The sequence below is a fragment of the Drosophila melanogaster genome, chromosome X (genome assembly GCF_000001215.4).
Source record: "Drosophila melanogaster chromosome X".
NCBI lineage: Eukaryota > Metazoa > Arthropoda > Insecta > Diptera > Drosophilidae > Drosophila > Drosophila melanogaster.
In genome coordinates this window covers 450,849-476,809 of record NC_004354.4, presented here as the reverse complement: position 1 = coordinate 476,809, position 25,961 = coordinate 450,849, and the positions used below count along the sequence as shown (strand labels likewise).

The 25,961-nt window shown below is 42.2% G+C and overlaps 4 protein-coding genes across 6 annotated transcripts in view; 3 read left to right on the top strand and 1 right to left on the bottom strand.

Moving 5' to 3' along the window:
- Positions 1-230: 230 nt before the first annotated feature.
- On the top strand, positions 231-5,791 carry ebo (ellipsoid body open). 3 transcript variants are annotated; one of them, NM_080140.3, is made up of 11 exons: positions 231-416; positions 518-1,041; positions 1,497-1,652; positions 1,730-2,112; positions 2,304-2,500; positions 2,610-3,046; positions 3,105-3,654; positions 3,721-3,890; positions 3,959-4,168; positions 4,249-4,684; positions 4,899-5,791. In NM_080140.3, the coding sequence occupies exons 1-11, from the start codon at positions 414-416 to the stop codon at positions 4,974-4,976; spliced, it is 3,144 nt and encodes a 1,047-aa protein (NP_524879.2). In that variant the 5' UTR covers positions 231-413; the 3' UTR covers positions 4,977-5,791. The 3 variants fall into 3 exon arrangements, with proteins under 3 accessions (NP_524879.2, NP_001284739.1, NP_001284738.1); NM_001297810.1 differs by having other exon boundaries at positions 4,878-5,791; NM_001297809.1 differs by having other exon boundaries at positions 2,592-3,046.
- Positions 5,792-6,083: 292 nt separating this feature from the next.
- Positions 6,084-25,961, top strand: part of CG32816 (uncharacterized protein) — a 154,151-nt gene continuing 134,273 nt past the window's right edge. Inside the window, exon 1 of the mRNA NM_001144667.3 lies at positions 6,084-6,405. The gene's annotated coding sequence lies outside the window, so the exon portion shown is untranslated. The remainder of the gene's footprint in view (positions 6,406-25,961) is intronic.
- Positions 7,475-9,753, top strand: Cyp4g1 (Cytochrome P450 4g1). Its single transcript, NM_080292.4, has one exon. It carries the CDS (start codon positions 7,582-7,584, stop codon positions 9,250-9,252), a length of 1,671 nt encoding a protein of 556 aa, NP_525031.1. The 5' UTR covers positions 7,475-7,581; the 3' UTR covers positions 9,253-9,753.
- ase (asense) lies at positions 13,634-16,063 on the bottom strand. The gene has a single exon (NM_057346.5). It carries the CDS (start codon positions 15,852-15,854, stop codon positions 14,394-14,396), a length of 1,461 nt encoding a protein of 486 aa, NP_476694.1. The 5' UTR covers positions 15,855-16,063; the 3' UTR covers positions 13,634-14,393.

Below are 25,961 nucleotides of genomic sequence, written 5' to 3'. Positions count from 1 at the left end.
ATATATATATATATATATATATATATATTTGTATAACTATGGATTTGAATTGGATGCTTGTCTGCTCGCTCGTAGTTTTAGCTGAAACATTTATATAGCCAATTTTATTTAAAAAAAATTTTGTTTTAGGTAATTAAAATAAGAAAGGTAGAATTTTTTTATTTCAAAATACCCATAACCAACAACTATCGATATTTATTGACTATCGGCCAGGGTTGCCAGCCGTGCGGAATTTGTTCACTTTCCCGGAGTAGATTTTGGCCACCTTTTGTGTAAAGACACAAAGAAAACCATGCAATTAATGGACGCCGACTGCTGATGCGATCGGAATTAGAACCGCGAGCAAGCGGAGCTCACAGTGACCGTAACATCCAGATCACAGATACTCGGAAGGATCGTAAAGGACACGGAAAATGGTGAGGCGGGGGGCTCCGGGCCAAACGCACTATTTTGCCAGTGATTCAGAGTGATTCCACCTAACCGGGAATTGGTTTCCACCCACCCACTGTCTGTGCAGCACGCCGCATCTTTGACGACGGTGGAGGGACTGCTGCAGGAGTTTTATCAGCCCAGCACCTCCAATGCCCGGAAACGAGAGATCGAGACAAACCTCTTGGCCTTCAAGTCCCAGCCAGAGGCGTGGCAACTTTGCCTCCGTGTGGCCACCTCTTCCGACACCACGGAGAATCAGTTCCTCTGGTTCTTCAGCACCTCAACCTTGGAGCACACAATCACGCGGAGATGGACACAGTTGACGTCCACGGACAAGACTTTGCTGCGGGAGACCCTTTGGAACTCGTATGCCCAACTGGTAGCCACTCCAAATGTGGCCAAACGGCACAGGGACACACTGGCCCAGTTGATAGCCCTACTCGGAAAGAGGGAGTTCCCTGAACAGGACCCCAATTACATGCAACACTGCATGGAACTGACAAAAACACGGTTTCAACTTGGCATCAACCTGCTTAAGATCACCTCCGAGGAGGTGGTAAGCAACAGGGGCGACCTGACCACCGAATGGAAGCAGTACTTCTACTCCTGGTGGGTAAATAGAGCGAAGAGGCTAAAATCGTATGTTTTTTAAAAAAGGTTTTGTAGTCCCATACTTTTAATGTCTGTTTAAGACTACTTGGATTTTTAACTGAGTACGGCGTATCAGATGGTCGATGTTTTCGAGCATAGCGTATTTTTATTATTAACTTTGGTGTTATTTGTTTAAATACACGATTGCGTCGCACAACATAGAATAACACAATCCCAGACCTTGTCAGTCCGTTCTTGTTTTTGGTTTATTAATAAGTGTTATATTGAGATTGAGTATGTATATGGCATAACAACTAAAGTCAGCTGACCTCTTAAAACTCAACTAATTGAACCGTTAACCCAGTTATCATATTATATTGCTTTGTTGAGAGAAAGCACTATAATTACTGGTCAGTTGCCACAGCACTGTTCCTAACCCATTTTGTGCTCCCTTTTGCCGTGTGTTTCTGTAGCATCTCCATGTGTGTACCCGATGTTCTGGACCTGGTAACCAAGTATCTGCTAATCGCTGTATGCCACATCAATGGCAAAGACATCCAAACAACCATACCAAACACCCTCATGGACTTTAGTCTAACCTCAGCGCTGCCAAATGACAATCAATTAAGGTGGGTCATCATAACATTCAAAAGAGCATATGTTCATTACAACATTTTGTTATAACATCTCTCTATATACTCCGCAGTTCCTCAATTTTGGACCTGCTAGGATGTGTGCAGCACTTGGTCTCCTGGATACGCACTGAACTGATCTCGGAGTACTTCCTTATGAGCATACTTGACCTTTCCCAGTGGCGACCAGCCCATGAGCCCATCTCCTTGGCGGCTCTCTCTGTGTTGAATGAGCTCCTCTACCTCCAGAAGCCACTGCCCTTCCCAGGACCCTTGATGGGCGGCGTTACCAGCCTCCTGGAGCAGCACAATAACAATCGGCGGCAGAGCGAGATGTACAGCGACAAGTTTCGGGAGCTGCTGCGCCTCTACACCACCAAGTATGCCGCCAAGCTGATGCAGGAGCCAGACCTGCTGGAGACCTTTCTCAATCTGCTATACAGCTGCACCACTGAATGTGAGTCGCGTGATAAAAATATTGCCTTTTGAGATGCTAACTTATTTTTTATTTTGAGATGATCTTTTTGCTGTGTAGTCATAAAACACTCGCAATATTAAATGGGTTATGTGCATCTCGTGATCGAGATTTCGAAATGTCGTTGACAAAGATATATAACAAAAGTTATTAATTTTGTATTCCCCAAACAGTACACGGCGCCTTGGACTTCACCGAAAAGCTTGAGATCTGGACACCCATCATCAAAGGCATTGCCCAGCACCCCGCCAAAATCACGCGTTATAACAATGTGCTTACCCAGCTAGTAGATGAGATTATGAGGCGCACTCAGTTTGAGGCCAACAAACCCGAGCTAGAAGTGCTGGACAACGAGCTCATGGAGGACGATGTAAGTAGCTCTGATTTAAAGTGTTTTTAGGTGACAAATTTCAAAAACCAAGAAATAGACCTTGCATTAGAACGATCTTCATTTTATCTAGACATTCATCCAATTTCAGACCTCCGCCACTGAGTGGCAGCAGTTTCTAGACCAATGCTTCGAGTCCCTGGCCCTACTGGCCAACACCAGAGGTGCACACATCGTTTTCGCACAGGTCTATAACCACTGGTCACGGCCACAGATGTATTTACTGTCCTTGGAGCACGCATTGGACCACGGAAGCGCTCGAAGCTACGAAGCGGCACGTAAACTGAAGGGCGCCAATGTGGGCGAGATTTTGCGCGACTTTGCCACCGTCTGCCAGGCGGTCGTGCGTTTGGCCCCATTGATGGACTCATCAACAGCAGCACCCGGGGTTGCTGATGAGATGGAGTGCCAGCTGCAGATGCTGTCCGACAGTTTGCTGCAGACTCTACAGCTCCTCGCAAGCAATCGTTTGTATAGCGGCGGCAGCGAAATGGACAAAGCTACTTTCCAGACTGATTTGGACAACCTGTAAGTGGGGCATCCCTTTGCATGATGTATGTGATACTATGCTTTCTTGATCCTTCAGATACGCTCAAGTTCTACTGGCCATGAGGAGCATCTTTCCGCTAACGAAAGCCATGAGCGGCGAGGAACTGCTGCACCGCCTGTTTGCTATCCTGGGCAGCATTTTCGCATGCAATGGATCCTTAACGGCTGCCTCCCCCATTGTGCAGCAGGCGGCAAGCGAGCTGCTGCTTTTCATATCGACTGTGATACGGCCCAAGTGCCTGCTGGATATACCACAAATCCAAAGCCTGCTGCAGGCAGGCTCTCGCTTGGGCGCCCAATTGCCGCGTCAGGTGTGCATCAATGTACACATCAGTCTGGTCAGCTACATGGTGCTGCCGTGGAAAAGCGTTCCGGAGCAGCAGCAGGAGTATCCGAGGCGTCTCTGGATGCTGCGTGAATATGTCCAGGGGCTGGCACAGAACTTTCTGGATCTGGACTTAGGCCAGGCCAACGAGAGCAAGGTGGCGGCCACCACGCTCAGTTTGCTGGGTACTTTCACTGCTCTCATTGAGTATTTTAAAGCTACTGGAGGCAATGCCAAGGATATGCTGGCAAGCACTTTCAAGGTGCCTTATTTTTTTAAGTAAATTTAAACATCCTATCCTAATCTATTAACGTTTTTTGTTTTCCAGCCTATTTTAACAAAGGCCCTAATGATTTTTAACAACTTTGGGCAAAGCAGCATCGCCATGGCCATCACGGTGGCCGAGTTTAGCCTGAGCATGCTCCGAACATTGCCCACCCATTTGGGGGCCCAGTTCATTAAGGAAATGATCACCTTGTTCATAAGTGTCAGCAGTAGGTGGGTCTCCCATCTCTTTCTTTACAGTGTGAGTGCTTACTAATGATGCCATCTCTTTCTGTCTCCAGGGAGCAACTGACTCTGAGCCGACTGGCTGTGATGGAAAAAATACTGCAGATGTTCAAGTTGATCGTGGAGCAGCCAGGGAGCGCCTCCTTGGGGCTGCTTCCCTCCATTTTAGATTTTAGCACTCAGCAGATTCTGCCCTTGTTGCAGCAGCAAAATGCGGCAACCGATAACAGCGAGATCACTAGCCTGTTGTACGCTTTGTTTGATAGGTGCGTGATGCTGCATAAATTAAAATAAATTGTACTTGTGTCTTGTGTCGTCATGAATTAACGCCCTTTCTCCATTTTAGTGTCCTCACCTGCAAGTGGCAGTTCTTCTACAAAAATCAGCTCTCCAATGGTCACAGCGGTGGTGGCTCCGGCAACTTCAACTGCAGCGACAACCTGCATCCAGCACACTTCATGGCCATCCTGAATGCGTATGGCCAGATGCTGGTCAGTGGGACTGATCCGAGCAATGTGCGCAGCGTTCTCTTCTCAATGCAAAATGTGAATGAGAGGAGTCGGTTGTACCAACGCGCCTTGTTCAAGGAGCAACTGCTGGCTTCATTTCAGCGGGCCTTGCTCAATCTGCTGTTGAGTGGAGAGGGCTCCCTCCACTTCGACATGATTGCCCAGGCGTTGTATGCTATGGGCCAGGTGGACCGACGCCAGTTGCTCGAGAGCTTCGTTCACGCCTCTTTGCCAGTGGCTCAGACGTCGCTGGAGGAGATCTGCCAGACAAATGTGAGTCAAATACTGAATATAAAGGGATCGACACCACTTGCAAGGCAAAAAAAGAAACTGTCTTCCATTTATGATTTAAGCATTCTGTTACAATCTTACTGTCCATGTCGACTTGTTTCAATTGTTTCAATCAATATAAACACAAAATTGCAAGTGGTGGTGACTCTTCCATGACTGACTTTGCGTTTAATAGGTACTACCTTTTATTGTTCAGGACATTCCAACGTTTACGCAGAAACTCACGCAGCTCATGCAGGACGCCCACTGCGTGCACCTCAATGAGACGGCGTAGGCCTTCCTTCCCTCAAGCGCGGGACTTTAACAGCTCCCCATCCTTGTTCCGTAAACCACGGCCGCATACGATTAGGTTCTTGCATGTATATAAAGTACTATATTGTTTTATTTTTGTAACTTTTAAATGTAATATGCTGTCGCATTTTGCATGCCATATTTCCCGATACTGTCTGTCATCTACTTCAGGTCCTTTGTCTTGTGGGCCGTGTCCCCAAAGCCCTATGTTCTAACACCATCCCACCAGATTGCGTTTGGTTCTTCCTTGTGCGATGTTGTATTTCTGTTTAGAAAGCTCAGCATTCGTCCCGATTGAAAAAGACATTAAATGTTAACTTAAAACAAGCTTCGTACATAGATTTAAGTGCATTATTATCTTTAGTTTTATGTCTACCACGTAACGAATATACGATTACTCTGCTTTCTGTGCTGTCACCGCAACTCGATAAAAGTCATACTACATATACATACCTACATATATCTTAGTAGCATATACATTTATATCCATAAATTAATTAGCATATCTCAACATGTAAATCAGTTACGTTGTAAGCAAGTATAAAGTATCAAGTAAGAAAATAGCTGGAAGGGCCGAAAAACCCAGGTACGAAATTATGTATGTAATTTATTTCGGGAAAACCTAACACCACCACCAACCAAAAGTAAATTCAAGGCGTTTAAAGTCCGTTGTAATGATTTGAACTATGTATGAATGTATGTATGTATGTATAATTGCTTAAGTCCTGCAATCAAAAGTCCAATAAAACTATTTTTACCATTTTATTCGCCAGTTGTTCGCAATTAGATATGTATTTGATTAGCATGACATTTATTAAAGTCTAGTTAGTATAATCAGTTATAAAACGATGGGTGGCACGTGGCTTTATAGGAGCAAATGCAAATTTTGCTCTCTTTTCATACTATGCATACATAGGTAGACATGTATGTATATAAAAGAGATCGAATTATGAAACAGTTATCTTTCATCTCTCTTTTGTTCCCTTTCCTTTTCCACTACATCAACTATCGACTGTTCGAGCTTTTAATCCCGTTACTTTGTTCTAAAGTTGCCTGAAATGTAACTTTATTTTGACTACACTCTGTGATTTCAGTTATTCCGGTCAATTTGGTGAGTGCAGTTTGATATTGGAGGCCTACATTCGGTTGGACTACGATTAGTGATAAAACGGCGAAATTAGTTAAAAACCATTGTTAGAGGTTTTCGTAGTGTGTTTTCGGTGTCGCTTACAGTTTTTGTAACTGTGGTTTCAATAAATGCTGTTAAATATCTGACGCAAATGTTCGGTGTAGCTTACGGTTACTTTTACATGTGATGTACATACATATGTACATATGTAAATAGCGGTCGTGTTATTTCATTGTATTAAATCAAGCAACAGAGGCAATTTATAAATAAATTAGAATCTCAGGTAAGCTATAGGCAACTTATTTTCAATAAATTGCTTATCATTTCAACATCCATAACCTTAATCATTGCAAACTATTACTAATAGGATTTCCTATAAACATAGACCTATGAGTATAACGTTAAATGTTATATGTTTAATTACTATGCCTTGCGCACGCGCTCAAATAATCAAAATGCCATAAAAATAAATGGTAATAAGAATCACTTATAAAAACAATCGGATAACGATGGAGGAGCTGGAGGATGTTGCGGACGAGGTCCACAAAAGAGACAGCTTCCTTTTCTTTGTCTGTGGCTTACATACTCTCTTGTTTACTCACTCGATATTTCCTTTTGCATACTTTTGCTCAGGTGTCGAGGACAAAAGCGCCGAAACCAAATTTAATAAAAAGCGAAAGCAAAACAAAGGAATATCATTAAAATGTCAGGAAGCGAGGCAAGAATCACCCACTTCCGCTCACCAGCAGGTAAATGCCGTAAAATACAGGTAGCCGAACAGCCAATGGCTGGTTTGCATATTCTAGATCCTGGCATCAAACGTACATCCGCAAGAAGTAGGGTTGGTGAAAGAGACAGTAGACACATTCACTTTTCATTCAAATGTGTCGCAAATTTCGCAAAAAATAGCTATTTTTAGAACTACGGAACTAAAAAGTTCGTTAAAAGAATTTTACGCTGTTGAGGTGTTTAAACGAACTGACGTCCAATGGAGGAACTCAAATAGTGTTATAAATGTTTTATTATTTAGTGCAAATAATGTTTCCTAATACTAGGATTCAATGTTTATGTTTTTAAAATGGAACCACGAAAGGATTTTAATTAATATACTATACCAAACGTAAAATCAAAGACAACCACGGACTTCGAAATGCAGTCATGTCTGCTTATACGGATCTACAATGACGCAGTGCAGGCATTGGTTCCAAAGGTATCACCGCAAGCGAGTACGTGACTTTGATTTGCTTTGCTAATTAGTGGGACTGGAAATCAAAGTGGCATATGCTTGACTTCAACCAGTGGCCCCAGAACTCTTGGAACCATATAAAATGTTGCATGTGGTCAATGGCGATTCACAGTTGAGCACTGGCGGCTGATATAGCAACAGTGCCATCTTCAGAAGACAAAAAGGATTTGCACCAGAGGACCAGGGATCAGGAGCAAAGAAGCAACAGCAACCATGGCAGTGGAAGTAGTTCAGGAGACGCTGCAACAAGCGGCGTCCAGTTCGTCGACGACGGTCCTGGGATTCAGTCCTATGTTAACCACCTTAGTGGGCACCCTGGTGGCCATGGCATTGTACGAGTATTGGCGCAGGAATAGCCGGGAATACCGCATGGTTGCCAATATACCATCCCCACCGGAGTTGCCTATTTTGGGACAGGCTCATGTGGCCGCCGGCTTGAGCAATGCCGAGATCCTGGCCGTTGGCTTGGGTTACCTCAACAAGTACGGAGAAACCATGAAGGCCTGGTTGGGCAACGTCCTGTTGGTGTTTCTAACCAATCCCAGTGACATCGAGTTGATCCTGAGTGGGCACCAGCACTTGACCAAGGCGGAGGAGTATCGCTACTTCAAGCCCTGGTTCGGTGATGGTCTACTGATCAGCAATGGACATCATTGGCGTCATCATCGTAAGATGATTGCCCCCACCTTCCACCAGAGCATCTTGAAGAGCTTCGTGCCTACATTTGTGGATCACTCAAAGGCGGTAGTTGCCAGGATGGGCTTAGAAGCGGGCAAATCCTTTGATGTTCATGACTATATGTCGCAGACCACGGTTGACATCCTGTTGTCTACCGCCATGGGTGTGAAGAAGCTTCCGGAGGGTAACAAGAGTTTCGAATACGCCCAAGCCGTCGTCGACATGTGTGATATCATACATAAGAGGCAGGTTAAATTACTGTACCGCCTGGATTCCATCTACAAGTTTACTAAGCTTCGCGAGAAGGGCGATCGCATGATGAACATCATCTTGGGTATGACCAGCAAGGTGGTCAAGGATCGTAAGGAGAACTTCCAAGAGGAGTCACGTGCGATTGTTGAGGAGATTTCTACACCTGTTGCCAGCACTCCCGCTTCCAAGAAGGAGGGTCTTCGCGATGATCTGGATGATATCGATGAAAATGATGTGGGCGCCAAGAGGCGATTGGCTCTTCTAGATGCCATGGTGGAAATGGCTAAGAACCCCGATATCGAGTGGAACGAGAAGGACATCATGGATGAGGTGAATACAATTATGTTTGAGGGCCACGATACCACCTCGGCGGGATCTAGTTTCGCCCTCTGCATGATGGGAATCCACAAGGACATCCAGGCTAAAGTCTTCGCCGAACAGAAGGCCATCTTCGGGGATAATATGCTGAGGGATTGCACCTTTGCCGATACCATGGAGATGAAATATTTGGAGCGCGTAATTTTAGAGACTTTGAGGTTGTACCCACCAGTACCACTTATCGCCAGGCGTCTGGACTACGACCTGAAGTTGGCCAGTGGTCCGTACACGGTTCCCAAGGGCACTACGGTCATCGTGCTGCAGTACTGCGTGCACAGACGTCCAGACATCTACCCCAATCCCACCAAATTCGATCCGGACAACTTCCTACCCGAGAGGATGGCCAACAGGCATTACTACTCCTTCATTCCCTTTAGCGCTGGACCCAGAAGCTGTGTGGGCCGCAAGTACGCCATGCTGAAGCTAAAGGTCCTGCTATCCACCATCGTGAGGAACTATATTGTCCACTCCACCGACACGGAGGCAGATTTCAAGCTGCAGGCTGACATCATCCTAAAGCTTGAGAATGGATTCAATGTCTCGTTGGAGAAGCGTCAGTACGCCACGGTGGCCTAGAATCCAGAAATCTAGGACCCCGACTACACACACGCAACCCCGAACCCGAAACCGGAATCCAGCCCTGTATATAGATGATGAATACCGATGAATATCCCAAACCGAAAACTTGATGACGAACTTATAAATCTAAAACACCGAATAAGAACCCAACGCACAAGCCAGCCAGAGAGTCAATTAATTTTTCTTTCGTTTTTTAACTCGTTACTTTTATATTTGATTAATACCTTTTTGTTTGTTGGTCTTTAGCGAGTGGTGCCCCTATATAATGTATACGTATATACTATATATCCTTTTAACCAACTATTCAACGCAACTGTTTGTGCTCTTCACCTTTTTAGTACTCCTACTTTTACCACTATCTATACTTTTTTTTCGTAGCCATGTAGTGTGATTTTTTTTCTTTATTCTAGTATTTATTAAGTCAAATGGTTTAAACGAAACCCAAAAAATATGAAAAATACACGTATGCGAGGCACGTAGCCGATAGAGCTGCAAAACAATTGTAATTGCACATCTTGTAATGTTCTCCTTCTGGGCGGTCGTAGTTTCTACGAACTTGGCTAACATGCCAAACTATAAGAAATTTGAATGCAGATAGACAAACCAAGTGAACAAGTCGACTTGGCTTATGATTCTGCGGTTTTCCAATCAACAAGTTAATGCGCTAATGCGAGGCAATCGACGGTTTGCAAACTGCTGGCAATGTCATAATATTGATTCAGGCCGCTGTCCTTGGCAAGGTATTTTCTGTTTTACTTTATTTCGCTCGCATTTTGGGTACCTGTTCATATTTGTTAGCATTATACTGATCTTAAGTCGACACCTCATTCGATGGGCGATTTGTAATGCGATTAATCGGATGCAGATTGCGATGCTGACAAATGCGAATGCTATTGTGTCGGAATCGGTAGCAGTTTATCGCGGGTTTCGCGGTCAATGAAAAGGAGGTGTATCGGAAATTCGTTAGCCTTCTCTTCTTGTGATTAGCTGAATTCCGCCGTTAGAAGCCGGCTTTCCCTTTTTTAGGCAATCGATTGCCGAATATCAATTTACAAAACGTAACGAGCCGAAACGGAAATCCTTTCGGTTTCTTCCGTATTTCCTGCCTTGCTGCATTTGAATTATGAACCCTTCTTTAGCATCTTCGGCAGACATAAAAAGGGGCATGAAGCAGGTCCCGAAAACCAAAATTCTGTTTGGTCATTGTCCTTTTTGCGCTAGGCAAATAGCGGCACTACCTGCGGATCTGCAACCCAATCCAATGTCTTTGGGCATCCGGAAGTTTGTGCACATTCGTTCTATTTTTTATGGCGGAATTCCTCAAACACGCTAACTGGATATCAGATTGTGGTCTATGTCCTTCATGCGTGACACTCCAGGATATACTTTGATGACCGCCGGTTTTAAACTCGCACGTGTACCTAAAGTTTTGATATTTTACCATTTGAGACTGACACAGTTTGATTTTGCCTTGCCATTCCTTGGCATTTCTCGTTGATAGTTTAAAAAACGGTAAAAATGATTTTTTATAGTCTCTTTAGAAATTCCGTAATGGGTGGTCATTGCAATCAAACGAAGTTGAGTACTGAAAGCCATTTTCTAAAGGGATATGTTTGGGATGGAATGTGTGGCCTTGTATTGCTTCCCCAACACAACTTCATTTATAGTCAAGAGAAGGTAAGGCCAAACAAAGAACTATTAAACGAGGAGCTGCATACCAGGACATCTCAATCAATGCAAAACTGACAAAATACCGCTCCCTGGAGTGAGCGGGAGTAAAAATTGTGTCTGTCATACAATTGAGCCTGGTGACTCAATGCCGATACTGTACTTCATACTTAGAATAATCCCAGTGGCCACCCTGGGTGCGTAAGTCAAAACATGGGAATATAGTCCTAGGACGACAGGGTATGAGGCCGACGTGGATTCAGTGACATTAGAAATATGTCCTGGAAAACATGTGCAACCAGACCTAGGGAGCAGTCTCGCTTATTGCTTCTAAAACTGGACGACGAAAGTCACATGTGTTATCCTTAAGCATCTTGCTTGGGGCTCAATTAACGAAAATTGATGGTGGTTAAAAATTTCGAAATATGTGTATAGATGTGGAAATAAAATGGAATGGAATTGGCTCAGATCTGTTTAGCAATTCGCAGATCATCAATGGTTGAAGTAGAAAGTAGGGAAAATTATGGGAGAGGGCTTAGGCGAACCGCAGGAGGTACTAGAAAGTGTTAACCCGCTTTGGGTTTTAACGGTTGTCCAGAGTTATTTTTTTGACTTGGTTTCTTGACCCGCTTAGGGTTTTTGAGCGCGGAGCGCACACTTAAGTGCTTCATTGTGGGTTGAAGTACGTCCACTTAAGGACTTAGAAAAACTGAAAGCCGTCGAGTATAAGTATCTGCTTAAGTCTAAGTAGCTCGGCTTGACCGGCAGTTAGTTTCGGAAGACACAGTATTACGAATACTATTTGCCAGAGAAGTCTCTCTTTGGTCCAATGCTGAATGAAACGGAAGGATGAAATCCTTGAATGAAAATATAACCTTGCCAACTGGTTACTGGGGATCAGCGGATCAGACCTCAAAACCATTACCGTTTTCTTTGAATATACAATAAGCGAAGGTAATGATTGCTAGATGACATGGTTTTCCAAAAATTATTAAAGATTTAAAATTCGAAGAAATTATTTTTTTTTTCGTGTCACCTATCTCAATTACGAGATCCATCGAGCCAACTCGGATTCGGCGGGTCAAAGGCAGCATCTGGTTCCCGGGATAACTGCAGTGCAATGTGCCCAGAAATTGGATAGTCAGTGGATCAGAGAAGTAGGGGTGAATCCAATCAAGTCAGCGGCAAGAGCATGCGCACACGCTAAAGTGAACTTAAAAACAGACGGCATTCAGTAATAATGCATTCATAGAGGCGTGGTCTAAATGGCATAATGGGGGCACAACTTAAAGCGACTGCAGCACCCAGAGCTACGAAAGCAAATCTGCCGATCGAAGGATACGATAGGGCTCATATTCCTTATCGGTGCTAAGCCTTTAACATTCACCAAAAACACAAACAACAAAAAGACGCACATAACGGCAATGATTTCCCAGTTCAAACAGTAAAAATGCGAAATTCGACCCAAACTCGGAGGTGTACGGTTGAGGGGCGTGTCGCATTACCAATATTTAATAATTATAACGGTGCGTGAACAATTTTCACTGCTAACGGTGAACGGCGCACCCACCACACGACCAAAAAAAGAATGATAGGAAAACACCTTTGCACCTGGATGGAAAAACTGAAAACTGTTGAAAAAGGGGGTTGCAGGCGATCTCAGGCGCTCAGGAGCGCGCCAACACATACATATACACAGCGAAAAAAAAAAAATAGTAATGGAGGAAAAAATGCCTCGCCTTGTAATTTCGACCTCAAAATAGATCGTGTTGTTTCCTCAGTGTACTACTTAGATTTCTTTGGTTTTCGGATCCTGCAGATGCGAATATCATTTGGCACAGGCCATCTATTCTTAATGGAAAACGATTTCAATTGATTTTCCTTACAGTATGCCTGTCTTATGTAGTTTTGCATCATCCATATCCATTGGACCGGCCCTTTCTTATTTTTTTTTTTTTTTGGTTTTTCTTCCGTTTTGTTTTATTTGGGCAGATGTCCCAAAAAAAGGGACGGGTAGAGAGACATGAGAACACGTAAGCACAGGACAATGAAGTCCTGAGCACAATTGGCAGGAGAGTATAGCGCCAAGTAAAAGTGAGGGTGAGTAAATATCGTGCAAAATAAAAGACGTGCGTGAAGGCTTGGCAACTTTGTATAAAAAAATATATTACCATTCCCTTAAATATCATTGAAAATATTTTCCAAATGTTAATGAGGGTCTGTGTGGTGAGCATGACAAGGTTTTAAAACAACTTCAAGTTTGTAGCCGCTATTGGAATTTCAAGCTGTTTTGGCTTTTCACTTCTTGACTTCTATGAGGACAGACAGACTAGACTCTATTTTTAAAAGCAATTCGTTTGATTTGCGGTTGCCGGTTAGGTCCTAAATAATAGTTCACCCTAAAACCGCTTTCTCTCAATTTCCCTAATATTTATTTTGGTGCGTTTTTAATTACTTGTGTCATTATGAATCAAGGCACATGTTTAAAAAAGAACCGCTAGAAAAAAATCCGAATTCTGTCATTCTGTCACAGAAGGAACCCCATTTTGAATATCGAGTCAATAAAGCACCGGAGATATACTGTGCCATAAGACACTCTCTAAAATATAAAACACCTTTTTTTCTAAAATGTGGTACAAATTATAAATTGTCATTTAATATACCTAATTTTCGTTGAGAAATAAAACCACAAGAAACAAATTAAGTTTTTGGAAATGTTCATATTTATTTGCATTTATTCAAAAGCATATATTATCTGCTTGTCATTTTAACGTTCCTACAATTAAATCTATAAAAAAAAAATATGGTTACACAAATACATTAATTTTTGTTATATACTAGACACTCTGTTAGTCCGGCTCAACATTAAGCCGTTTATCAGGATAACTATTTTGTGGTTGGGTCTTACAAGGTTATTTCCATTTGGTTTATATCACTAGATGACTTTAAATATGTAGTGTTCATACATTCATTTTGTCACACTCTTTCAGAGGATATTATAATATGTCTGAAGGTAGCAGTGAGGCATTTCCGACCCCACATCAATAAATATTCATGATCGGCATGTCTGGTGATATAAAAGGTGACTCGGGCAGGATCGATCAACAATATCATACGTACAAGTACCATAGCAAGAATCAAAAATGTACATATATTTTATAGAATTTGGAGAATATACAAATCTTGATGAAATCGTAAATTTGTGATAAACTTCATCGAAATTGTGCGAACTTTCATATTAAATACATGGTTTTAACAGCAAAGGTATATAAGCTTCGGCTGGCCGAAGTTATCCTCCTTTCTCGGCTTAAATTGATATTTACACAATGACTCAGTCATGGCTTGATTAAAAAAAACTTTAGATAGAATGGCCTGCCACAGACTTATGCTGTGAGGATTTAAAATCATTTAAAAAGTATGCCAAAAAATGCAATCGGCTTTTCCGAGATGCGTGATGTGAAAAAATTCGGCTAAACGGACAGATTGGTGCATGCACCATTAGATTTAGGTGCATGTGCCTCCCACCAGTCAATGGCATCGATCATGCTCTCGTCCGAAAGGCAGCCAGCGGTTGTATTGTTGGGCTGATCTTGCTGCAAAATATCGCTGAATTCCTTCTTGAATCCGGGAAGGACTACGTTGTCGTAGAAGCTCACGGGCTCCTGGTCGTAGAACGCGGGTAAAATAGGCGACGATCCCAGGTTCTGAACTTGCTGCTGCTGCTGCGGGGAAGTCTGTGCGTTGCTGCTGCTGCTAATGTTGGTACTGACGTATTCCTGTTTGATTACTTGCTGTTGCAGCGGTGTGGCACACGTCTGTGTCTGTAACAGCAATTCAGTCGAGGCGACAGGTGAAACTGGAGAAGAGCAGGGACTTCTTACCACCTTTTGTGGCACGGGCGATCGCGATAACTGGCCCGAAGCAGCTGTTTCTTCAAGTTTTTGCTCGTGACTCAAATCGCCCAATAAGTCAGTCGTCAGCAGTTGGTAGGTGTTGGTTCCTGGTATTCTGATGTATTGCAACCCATTTAATGTAGTCAAACTAGGCAGGAGATCACTGGCTTGCGGAGGGTTTAGCATATCCTCGGATAAAGTTTGTTGGACAGTCTGTTGCTCATCCATTTCGTAGTTGCTCAGCGAGTCGTCGAAATGTTCATCCAGACAATCGAATTCGTCCTTAATAAACATAAAGCTATCATCGCCGGAACCAGAACTATTCCCCTGACTGTTGAGAGGTGGAAAATCAAATCCCAGCAGTTTTTCCAAACTTCTTATGTACTCTACGGCCATGCGGAGGGTCTCCACTTTGGATAGCTTCTTGCTTGCTCCTCTACCCGCCCCCTGGGCCTCAAAAGCCTCAGATACTTCTTCTGGGATCTTCTCCCGGAGTAAAGCAAATCCATTGTTAACCTGCTTCACGCGATTTCTTTCCCTAGCGTTTCTACGGGCAACGGCTTGTGGCAAAGGCAAACCCTTTCTTCCAGGAGTCCCAAAACTCTGATCGCTTTGGCTTTTATGAGGGTGGCTTATAGTTCCTGCTTTTGGGGGCCTTTCAACCGCCAACTTCTTGTTGGTCTTGCATTTTTTAGCAGGCACTGATGTTTTACTAAGCTGTTGATTCTGCTGGTTGTGCCGGTTCTGCTTTTGGGATTCTCCCAGGGGCCTCTTCCGTTGACTGGATATGGGTGTGGTGTTAGTTGTGCTGGCTGCGGCACTTTGAACAGCGCCCAGCATGCCAAAGTCCCGGATCTTTCGAATAATGGTGTTCTGATTGGCTATATGCTGTTGCAAGGCGTTGGCGCCACTCTCACTTAAAACATTGTGAACGGTAATCTTTCCAAAAGGTTTCAACGTGGTTTTTATTCCTGGATTGGGGTTTTCCTTGGGGTTTTCTTTTGGAGGAGGTGATGGGCTGAAGCTTAAGGCGGCCATAATTAAGTTTTTTGATTCGTGGCTTTTTGAGGGCGGGAGAAAAACTGGTGGCGATTGCGGGTGTACTTTTAGCAAGTTAGTCCTTCTTGAGTGAATGTTAACTGGTGACTGATGTAATATGGTTTCCGTGTCCTTGCATCAGGACAGCTGCTGGCGCTCTGTGTCGCGTGCCCCTAAACTCCGAACTCAAACTAAAACGCAAACCCAACGGAAGTGACTTCGTTGACTGACATACACAACACAGAGCACACACATACAAAACAGAAGGCATTTGAGGTCCTGCGTATCCCTTATGTAAAGGGCCTGACTTTTCATCCCCTAGACTGGGTGTCCCTTCTCGATCGCTCACACATACACCTTTATCATATATATATATTATATACAGTACGGCTTTTGGGAAAACTAACATCTGATCAACTCGAGCCAAAAAGTCCACCTGGTTCAAGGGTGGATTTCGCCACGCTCTCTCTCATTATTTATCGGCAGCAAACACATTATGCTTATATACCGCCCCTATTAATATATGGACATTATAATAACCATATACGTATGCATATAATAAAAAGTATATTCCCTGGGGAGCTTTTTCAGCCCTGGTTTTCAAGGAATGCCCTACCACCTAGGAATTTGCAAAATATCCTAATAGATCACCTTAGACCTCCAATATTCGTCATGTAAAACGCAGAAATGCATCGAATCTTTATTTTTAGCTTATAGCTAAAACCAAGGACTGGTTTCTACTTCATTCGAAAAATGTCTCGGGATCACCTATTGTTAACTTTTCAAAAACTCGTACTGGATAATATATACATATATTTACCAGGACTTGCATTGGCAAAAACATTTTCCTATTGTTAAGCTAATAAACAGCAAGTATATACTGCGAAAGTAATGTCTTAGGTAATTCACAGGGCTACAATTTATGTTGGAAATTGACAAGATGCCAGAGAGCCAATTTAAATCCTTTAAGGGGTGAGAAATCACCCATCCTTCTCTACATTCTTGTTTTTTCTACGTCTGGCAAAAAATTTCTGGCAATTAGTCCGGTGGGAAAATAATTTTACCAGTGCTTTATTTCTATAATCTATTCTTTTTTTTGGAGCTTAGGTCTATCTGTGCAAACAAGTTTTCGAGTGCTACAATAAACTTTTTTGATCCTTCCTCTCAGGTAGTTTCCAACAAACCTGAGTAAATAGAGGAGTATACATATGTGTGTGTGTTGTACTTGCTGCACAATTTATAAACTTGAGTTCACTTAAAAGGTTCAAGGAAAAGGACTTGAGCGCAGGATAACCGGCGGGGAGAAGAAACTTGCGACGACCGACTACCGGTTTTTGATCCAGGATGCCACGTCCTCATTCCTCATTATGCAGACGAGCTCTCAAAGAAAAAGGAGTCAACGCTTGTGCGTACTGAGGAGTATTTGAGTACTGGGAAGTACTGCTCGGCGTCCTTTGTTGTCCTAGAGGATTTGACTCGGTTGCGTCCCACTTTGACGACGCATCGCAGCACTCATCTCAAGGAACTGTTCCTTGCCCCAGCCACGCCTTTCGTGCACTGCAAGAAAATAGTTCATAATTAAATTAACCATACATAAAAGTAGCGATTCCAAAAATATTACATGTAAACGGTTTCAAAAAAGTTTTGCCCCAAGACGCGGCATACCTTTTCGAATTTACTCCCACGTTCGTAAAATTAAGAACCTGCGTTGTAGTCCTGTCACTCTTTTTTTTATATATTTTTTTGGCTGTTATCTTTGGCGGATCGAAATGTTCCAATCTAGGCAAATACAATTTATGAATGGTTTCTGGTTTCTGGTTTATTTGCATTTTAAAAACGCATTGATTTCAATGGGAAAATATCTTTCGACGAGAGAAACGCCAAATGGTAATGAAACAGATGAGTAAACGGAATTGACGCTAGCGTGGAAACATACTGGATCCTCCATGATTTACTGAAACCTGAAGTCGTTCTATTTGGCTTGACCCTCCAAAATCGTAAATCAATCTGCCAACGCATGCAAGTCGCTTTGATTTTCCAAAATTTAAGTTCCCTCTTCTTTTTCCATTTTGTAACCGGAGAAAGGCGCCGGGTGAATATGTCCTGGGCCCATATTCTGTGTGTACTCGTCGTTGACTCAAGTGGATCCTTTAGGATGCTTCATCATTTAGCATCTGTGCACAGTTGTTCGTTCATAAATTGTTTTACCGCTTCTTGTTTTTTCATATTATTATTTCGTCTTTCGAGTTATGAGTGTTGAAAACTTGATGGAACGGAAGTCTTTCCGTGGAAGTCCTTGAAATAACTTTGGAGTCAAGCACTGGGGGAAAAGTGAAAGGACCCCAGCCGAGAACTACACAAAAGGACTCGCTCTACGGGTGAACACCATTTTTGGGACATTGTTTAAGGAAATGTTTGTGACGATGCCTTCTAATTATTACATATTCCCCCCATCGGATCGTGAACGAGTTACAAGTGACCGGTGTACAGATATGTAACTCTTTCTAACTATAAACTAAATAAAATTAGCCAAAAAATTAAGGAAAAGAGTTACTCCCGAATCATTTCTGCTATTTATTTAGCGGCAAACTGTGTCCCGTCCTTGCAGCAAAAATGAGCGGGTGCGGGCTGTTTTAATACCTCTTTTAAACAATACATGGGGAAATAGCGAGTTTCTATTTAAAAACTGCATTCGACTTTAAAGTGAAACTCACAATTCACGCTGATCGGAGTGGTAAATTGTTTTCAGATCGCGCACGTGCCTTGTGCTCTACATAAATGTGAGTGAGTGTCTGTGTGTCTTCTACCTGAGATCCTACACAGAAAAAAACCATCTTGAAATAAATGTGGTGAATCATGCAAGAAATAAATACGCATTCCGTCGTCGTGTTCTTGTAATGGATCTTTTTTTGTAGCCGGATTGGCACGTCTTTTCTTCTTTTATAGTGATATCTAATATTACAAGCATTATTCAAATTTTTTAAACACTTATATTTTTGTAATATATTTATTATATTAACTAAGGACACCATCTTATATTAATCCATTTTTAAACAGTCGAAGAGTGCGTACGTGTTGTATAGTTTTCTCTGTGTGTCGGGGACACTTCGACCAAACGCATGGTCTTTGGATTTTAGGGTATCGGGGACCTTTGGCGCGCTTTCGGGGGTATCCGAGCAATAATAAATTATCCTCACCCTCACCTGGCTTCTCATTTTTCCTTTCTCATCTCCTTTCTCGCTTACTCTCTTCCCCTACTGCTCCCCTCTCTTTTGAGCTAGGTGCTGTTTCTATCTTATCCGGTATCGATCCTGATCAAATCTGGACATATTTCGCTCGAGGCTTAAGGGTACATAAGGGAGGACTATAATTTAGGCAATACACAGTGGAAAAGCTAAGAGTATATGTACATATGTGCGGTGTATGTTCATTTAAGCATACGTTAAAAATGAGAAAATATTTTATAGCTAAGGCAGGCCTTTTAACATTACATTTTCGTACATACCTCGAAATTTCTATTGCACGTTAAATGATTTCTTGGTCTAATTTGAGTTTATCCCAAAAACAAGTTTTGTGGATCTCCCTCGCATTTGCTCTGGCTCCCTGTCGTTAGCCCCTTCCCGCTCTAATGCCCTTTGTTATGTTCATATACATAGAGCTCCGTATATTCCGTATGTATCGTGTCCCGTGCTGGGGTCGCTGATCGCCAGCGATCCTGCATCGTCATTCTGCCGCGAAAAACATCTGCTCCTGCTGCACAGCAATCGTTCAACAGCTCTGCCCTTCGTCTCTTCTGCTCTGCGATTGAACTCAGATCTCTTTCTACGCTTGCTGTCTCGCTCCCTTTAGAGCAACCCCTGTGCCAGCAAACAATGCCAACAGGAAGGTCCTGGGCATTAAGTTCCGGCAGGATTAGGGGTGTTTGCGTTAGGGATCGCTGGTAACTTTCGACCAACAGCAAAAGCTGCCTGAAAATCGGCAATTCAGCCTGTGGGTGGAACTCGTGAATCAATCCATATGGGCTTGAATTTGTGTAGTTCTCTCGATCCGTACACCTCTTACATAGTTTTAAAAACTATGTAGTCCTAAACTATTTTTCACTTCATATATATGTGATGACAACGTGACCCCAGGACGACGTAAAAGCATCCTTGCACTTTCATATGGGTTGTTGTGCAGCCCGATGATTTATGTTCGAGGGTGAATCCTCGAGAATCGGGAGCAACAGGATTGCAACTGGTTACGAAATTTTCTACAAACACGGCAACAATGAGCACATTTATTTTTGTGAACAATCGGGAGTGAAATAAAAATTATATTTGAGTAGCCGATTAAATTAAATGCCGGGAGGGTGGAAGTCATTGTTCAGAAACCTGTTGGCGTTGGTGAAAGAGGGCGGTGGCGGGGCAGTGGGATGCGCATGCGCAACGGTTTTTTATAAAGGATTCAAAGCCGGCGGCAATGCAAATTTGTCAAAATTCACTCTTCACACACTTCCCTAAAACGATGATCGGATATACATGCACTTAACGTAATTCTGACTAAAAATATCATGCGAGAGTATACATTATTAGCCACACTAACTAGAAAAAATACAATTTGTACAATTTTTATTAAACAGCTCACGAGTTATCTACGCCCTACGAACGACATTCTTTAATTTGTGAAAAAAAATAACCTTGCCCACTCGGGCTTTACAGACATATTTCTGAGCGCGTGTCTTCAGTTCCTTCGATCCCCTCGACCCCTTTACCTTATTGAAATTCACGATCCTGTACCATTTTAACAACCCCTTCAACTTGCAAGCCCGCTGACCGCACGCGCTGCCAGTTTTTAAGGCTTAAAGCCGTGCCAGTCGCAGGTGTCTGCTGAACTGGTTGCGTCCCGCCTTTGTACCATCTAGTTGGATAGGCGGTGACTCTGGGTCGGACCCCACCCCGGATTGGTATATGGTAAAAGTTCTAGGAGGTTTTTACTTCTACTCTACTACTACTTTGGTTGCTTAAATATGAAAACAATTTTTTGAATACTTGAACCATTGTAATAAGGAAGCTGTATTGGATGCTGTCGTAGCCGAAGAAAAAACCTGAAAGGATTAAAATGAGTCTAAGAGATTTATATTATGAAGTTCTGTAAAATGTTTATTTTCTAAGGGCAATTTATTGATCAAATTCTTAAAGATCTTTTCTGCTTTGTGATATGAAAAGCCTACAGCACTTAAAAAATACTGCTTAAGATTTGTTGAGTCGGATAATAGTAGACCAGGGAATTTAGCCATATCTTTCCTTTGCAGAACCGCTTTAACCTACTTTTGCAATTCATGAAGTTGAATTGCAGTTTTCGCAACAAAGAAGGACGATTTTTTTCTGTTTCTATTATGTGTAACCCCTTTTCGACTACTATGCTATACTAATGATTAGGTTTCTTGTGATGTCTCGTTGATTCCTTTTTTCGTGATTTGTTTTCAGCGTTGATTGCCTACTTATAAACTCATTCAATTGCTATCAGGCAAATTGGCAAATAGAAAAATTTACGCACCGTTGAGTTCTTTTGCCTTAATTCCGCATTTTTTCAAACTATTGATTTTGGTCGGTAAGTTGCGGTTAGGCAGAGCCGAAAGGATCTGGCTCCGACGAGGATTTAAATGCACTCGAGTGATCCTTTAAGTGGGACTTGTCTGCTGCTGCTCGAAATGCGTCAAAAGTAAATTTCAGCTCAAGATTACACAGCGATTGAAGTCCGCCGAAGCTAGTAATTTAAATTCTGTCGACATCAACCATTGGGTACGTTGGTACGGCACTTTTGGCATGCGGCACACAAGGACTCTACGGATGTTCAACGACTGCACTGCAGCCTGTGGCCCAAAAAACTCCCCGCTGATAAGACACTTGTGACCGACATTCGTTTCTAGGGGAAAAATATGAGTCTTTTGATAAGATTACCGAAAACATAGTTCTTGCCAGCTGCTGCTTATAATAATATAATATAATGTTTATAAATAAGCCTTCCAGGCCAACAATTTTTAAAATTTCTTAGTTACAAGAGCTTATAAAAAGATGTCAAATTAAAAAATGTACGCAAACCTATATATTAAAGAATATATCTAGGCAGAACAAGTTGACAAATTGTTTCTTCGCAAATAGAATATCTAGTTGCTTTCCAAGAAGTGTAAATGCATTTGATGTTTTTTGTGTATTTCGCAGTCCTTTATTTCCAAAAGATTAATCAGAAAACTCCTTTTCTTTGGCAATTTCATGGAATTTAATTTCGGTACTAGAGCTCTTGTCTTTTTATGAATCCACTGGTCCTGAAATCAAATCACTCCCCTGTTCTTTGGACATTCGAATCGAAGAATCAATGTTTACCCAAAACATGAAAAGGAACAGGACAAACGCCCCAAGCAAACAATGGCATGCTTGGCCATTCAAAAAACTTCTTTCTGGCATTGTTGCGTGATTTTTTTGCACTTGTTTGTATTTCTGATCAATTAAAATTGTTCCCCCCGCATTGTTCGTCCTTGCTTATTTCCAATAGTTCGTGATATTTGCTTTTCCCTTTCTCGGTTTGTGTTGACTTTGCCTGGCTGAATCCTGGGTTCTGCCGGTTGAATGTGCCCACATGCTGGGTGTTTTTACAAGGCATAGAATCAAATCCAAGGACTGCAGTGCACTGTAAGAAATTTAATAACATAACAGGATGAGGACATTTGGATGAGCCCATTTGAAGAAGGTAGGGAAGACGGTTCTGTCTGAAATAATGTTTATTTTCCTCACGAAAAGGGCTTCTGTTTTGTTCAGCCAATGCGAATTTTTTTCGAGCTGCAGCCACAACATTTTCAAAGTTGCAGAGCTCAGGAATATTGCGCAAATATTGCATTATTGCTATTCAGAGTGCCTCAGCCTGTGTCAATAAGATATATCATCGATTCCTGCGTCCTTTTGCATTGTCTTGGCTTTAGCCACAAAAATGGGATAAAATAATCACGGATCCCAGCTTCTGGGAATTCATTTGGTCCTGTATATTCTCTCACGTTTGTTTTGGGAAAATGAATTTCCCCTCTTTTTTCGAGCTGCAAAATTTCAGTTCGTGATGTTCGACTGAATTTTGCGATTTTGACGCGTTTGGTTTTTTATGCAATTTCTCACAGGATTAGACCTTCTGAGAAATTTGTAAGCAATGCGAAAGGACTAACAAGGCAGAGGGGATATTTTTTTAACCCGTTTTCTGATCTGATAAAGGTGTTGGTTAATGTACAGATTTCGGTAAAGATAGAAATCCATAGTTTTATAAAACAAAACATAAATGAGCTTTTTATTATCTTATATTTTAGTTTATGACCCGTAATTATTTTAACTTAATTTTATTCGTTCTCCTGCTAAGTAATACTATTTGTTTTTGAGTCGAATTATTACAGCACTTTCGATCCATCGATTTGGTATTAATGTACATATACATATCTTATGTATTATGTCGCGTGTCTCTCAGTAAGAGACGAGACTCCACACTTGAGAGTCCTTATCAAAACGTCGGCGTGTCTCAAAAGGTAACATTTTTCATCAGAGGACTTTGCCGACAAGTATTCTTCAGTAGTCTCGAAAGATCTTGAATTCGATTCTCTGGCATGTTTGTTTATTTAACTGTTCACAAATTAGACTCCCTGTAAGGCAGCTATCTATCCACTTGACCATTTGTACTTCGGGACGCGCCTATTTAGATAAGGATTTTTTCGTCAGGTCTGCCGATCTTGGAATCTACTTTACCCTGCGGGCTAGCAGCCTACCAGCCTGATCATCCCAAATCCCGGCTTAATTGTTAATGCTGAGTGAGATGTTCTGCTTTCTGGAGCGCAACGACTCGTTAACATTTAGCGAACCAGTCGAGCAGCCCACTAATTAAGTCATTTTGCCAGATCGTTACATGGGCAGCGGTAAAAAGACAGAAGTACACATAAAAAAACCAATCTTATCAAGCCTAAAGCTAACATTGAAAAAAGCATTTTTAAACAAAGGTTTACTTTTTTAAGCCATCTGAACAAGTCAAGCTTGCGTAATGAAAAGTTGAAAATTTATTCCATTGTTAATTTGTTGAACGGCCAACATTTCTGAAATCAAACTAAACAGACATATTGGGAATTTTTTTTAGTGTCGGGGCAAGGGGCGTGGCTGAGAACTGCTCTAGGAGAATTTCTGAAACCCAAGCATAAATTCCGCATTCAAGTGTTGCTCAAACTCGAGTTCGCAAATCAGTTTTATAATGGGCCCCGGTCCGGAGGACCCGTGGACTCGGATACAGATTCAGATTCGGTTTCTTTCGTTTGATGTAGCTCGGCGCTATCGTAAGAACCTCTTGGGCCACGCGGATAGGAGTGGGGGTCAAGGAGTGCGATAAACTGTCCAAGATTGTTGGCGGCTAATGAAGGCAGCGCGTAAAGTTCATGATTGGCATAGACCACACATTTAGCCCGGGAAATGAAGGGAAGGTAAGCTTCCGAACTCGAAATCATCCTTCATTCCTTCGATTTTTCGGTGGCTGGTTAGAAGAACCGGGGATTCCCTTTCATCGGCTGCCTTGTCGGACTAATTGATTTGGCTTCCCTCGATGAAGGGACCACCTTGTCGTTCGCTGAGAATTTTCCTTAATTTTCGGTTTTTTGCAGTCACAAGGCAACCTAATTAGTCAAGCAGTTAGCCAGGCATATATACAGGTGTACGGGTCGATGGATTTCAAGATTCCTTTTCTGTTCCCGGAATCTTCTCCCCGCCTTATCCGCTGTAAACGTCAACAAATCAATTTGGATTCCTTCATTGAAAATGTCATCGATAGCGAAATCCCATCTACTACAACTGATTTCCACATGCTACTGATTGCACAACAAAACGCCCCGATTCCATATCTATCATAAAAAACAAAAACAAGAACATAATATAACCAGTGGGTGATGATCTTATAAATCAGAAACCTGAAAGAGTCGCAATTGATGCCCACCTACTGTTCTATATTCCCATCCCTAAACACCTGCACAGTAGTTCCATCGACTTGAGCTCGAATATGCTACCTGTTTGGTTTCTACTTGATATCTAAACGATCTACAACTGGGGCCTTTGGGTTAATTAGAATCCAGCTAGAATGCGCTCGGGTTGCATCCCATAAATTCATCGCTTTGTTGTCACTGTGTAATGTTATTATTGTCATCGTCGCAGCGGGAATATGAATTTTATGTAGAGTCAGCTTCTGTTATCTCAAAGAAAATATTTTGGGACATAAATAACTTTCTGTTAAATCAACTGATGAAGTGGAAACGGTTTCATTAGTTTTAAGGAAAGCGATTCAAGACCTTATGTTCTTATAATAGCTTCGTCATATACAAAAATGCGTCGCAACATGCTTATTTTATAGATTCAATAGAAGGTTGAATGTTATAAAAGAAGCATTATGTAGAATATCAAATATTTAATGGGAAATATTTTTTTCAATTAATGCACCTTTTATCAGAAGTAAATACCCTGTAGCAGCCAGCATCGTTATGGCTTTTTCAAAGATTCCTTTTAATGGAGTCGTGGCTCGTGTCCTGTGCCCCAACTTGTATACTTCTAAAACTCATCCCCCTCTCCCCTTTCTACAGTGGTTGGCCCGCGGCTGGGGGAAACGGTAAATGTTGCACCTGCCCATGGACGCCGCGTATCCTGGTGTATCCCCTCGATCGAGGCAGCTGCTCCTTTTCCTGCTTTCCTTTTCCCGCTACAGGTGCGCGCGCGCCAATAAGAAAGGAATGGATGGATGCACCGAAAGAAACAAATTAGTTATTCTCAGATTGCAGATAGATTTCGTTTGCACCGTAAGGTTTTTACTGTCCGTCTTCGATTTTGGCGAACCTTAAACATCGGTAGTTAATAATGGTAATACTAATTATAAGACTTTCAAAACAATGCAAAATTAAGTGTTTAGATAAGCTCAATATAATAATCATTGCATTATATAATTTTTCGTTTTGATCAGCCAGCCAGAAGGGAAAACCGCGAAAGGGACGGAACGTAGTAAGAGAAAGAGAAAGCGACTTAGGAGTGAGCGTGTGCCCAAACACTTATCCTTATCTAATTTGCATAACTC

Bases quoted from the DNA above. Each gene is read 5' to 3' on its own strand.
- ebo (NM_001297810.1), top strand. The intron at 2,113-2,303 runs GTGAGTCGCGTG...TTCCCCAAACAG, and splicing joins ATACAGCTGCACCACTGAAT to TACACGGCGCCTTGGACTTC. The intron at 3,655-3,720 runs GTGCCTTATTTT...TTTGTTTTCCAG, and splicing joins TGCTGGCAAGCACTTTCAAG to CCTATTTTAACAAAGGCCCT.
- ase (NM_057346.5), bottom strand. From the start codon at position 15,854: ATGGCCGCCTTAAGCTTCAGCCCATCACCTCCTCCAAAAGAAAACCCC.
- Cyp4g1 (NM_080292.4), top strand. From the start codon at position 7,582: ATGGCAGTGGAAGTAGTTCAGGAGACGCTGCAACAAGCGGCGTCCAGT.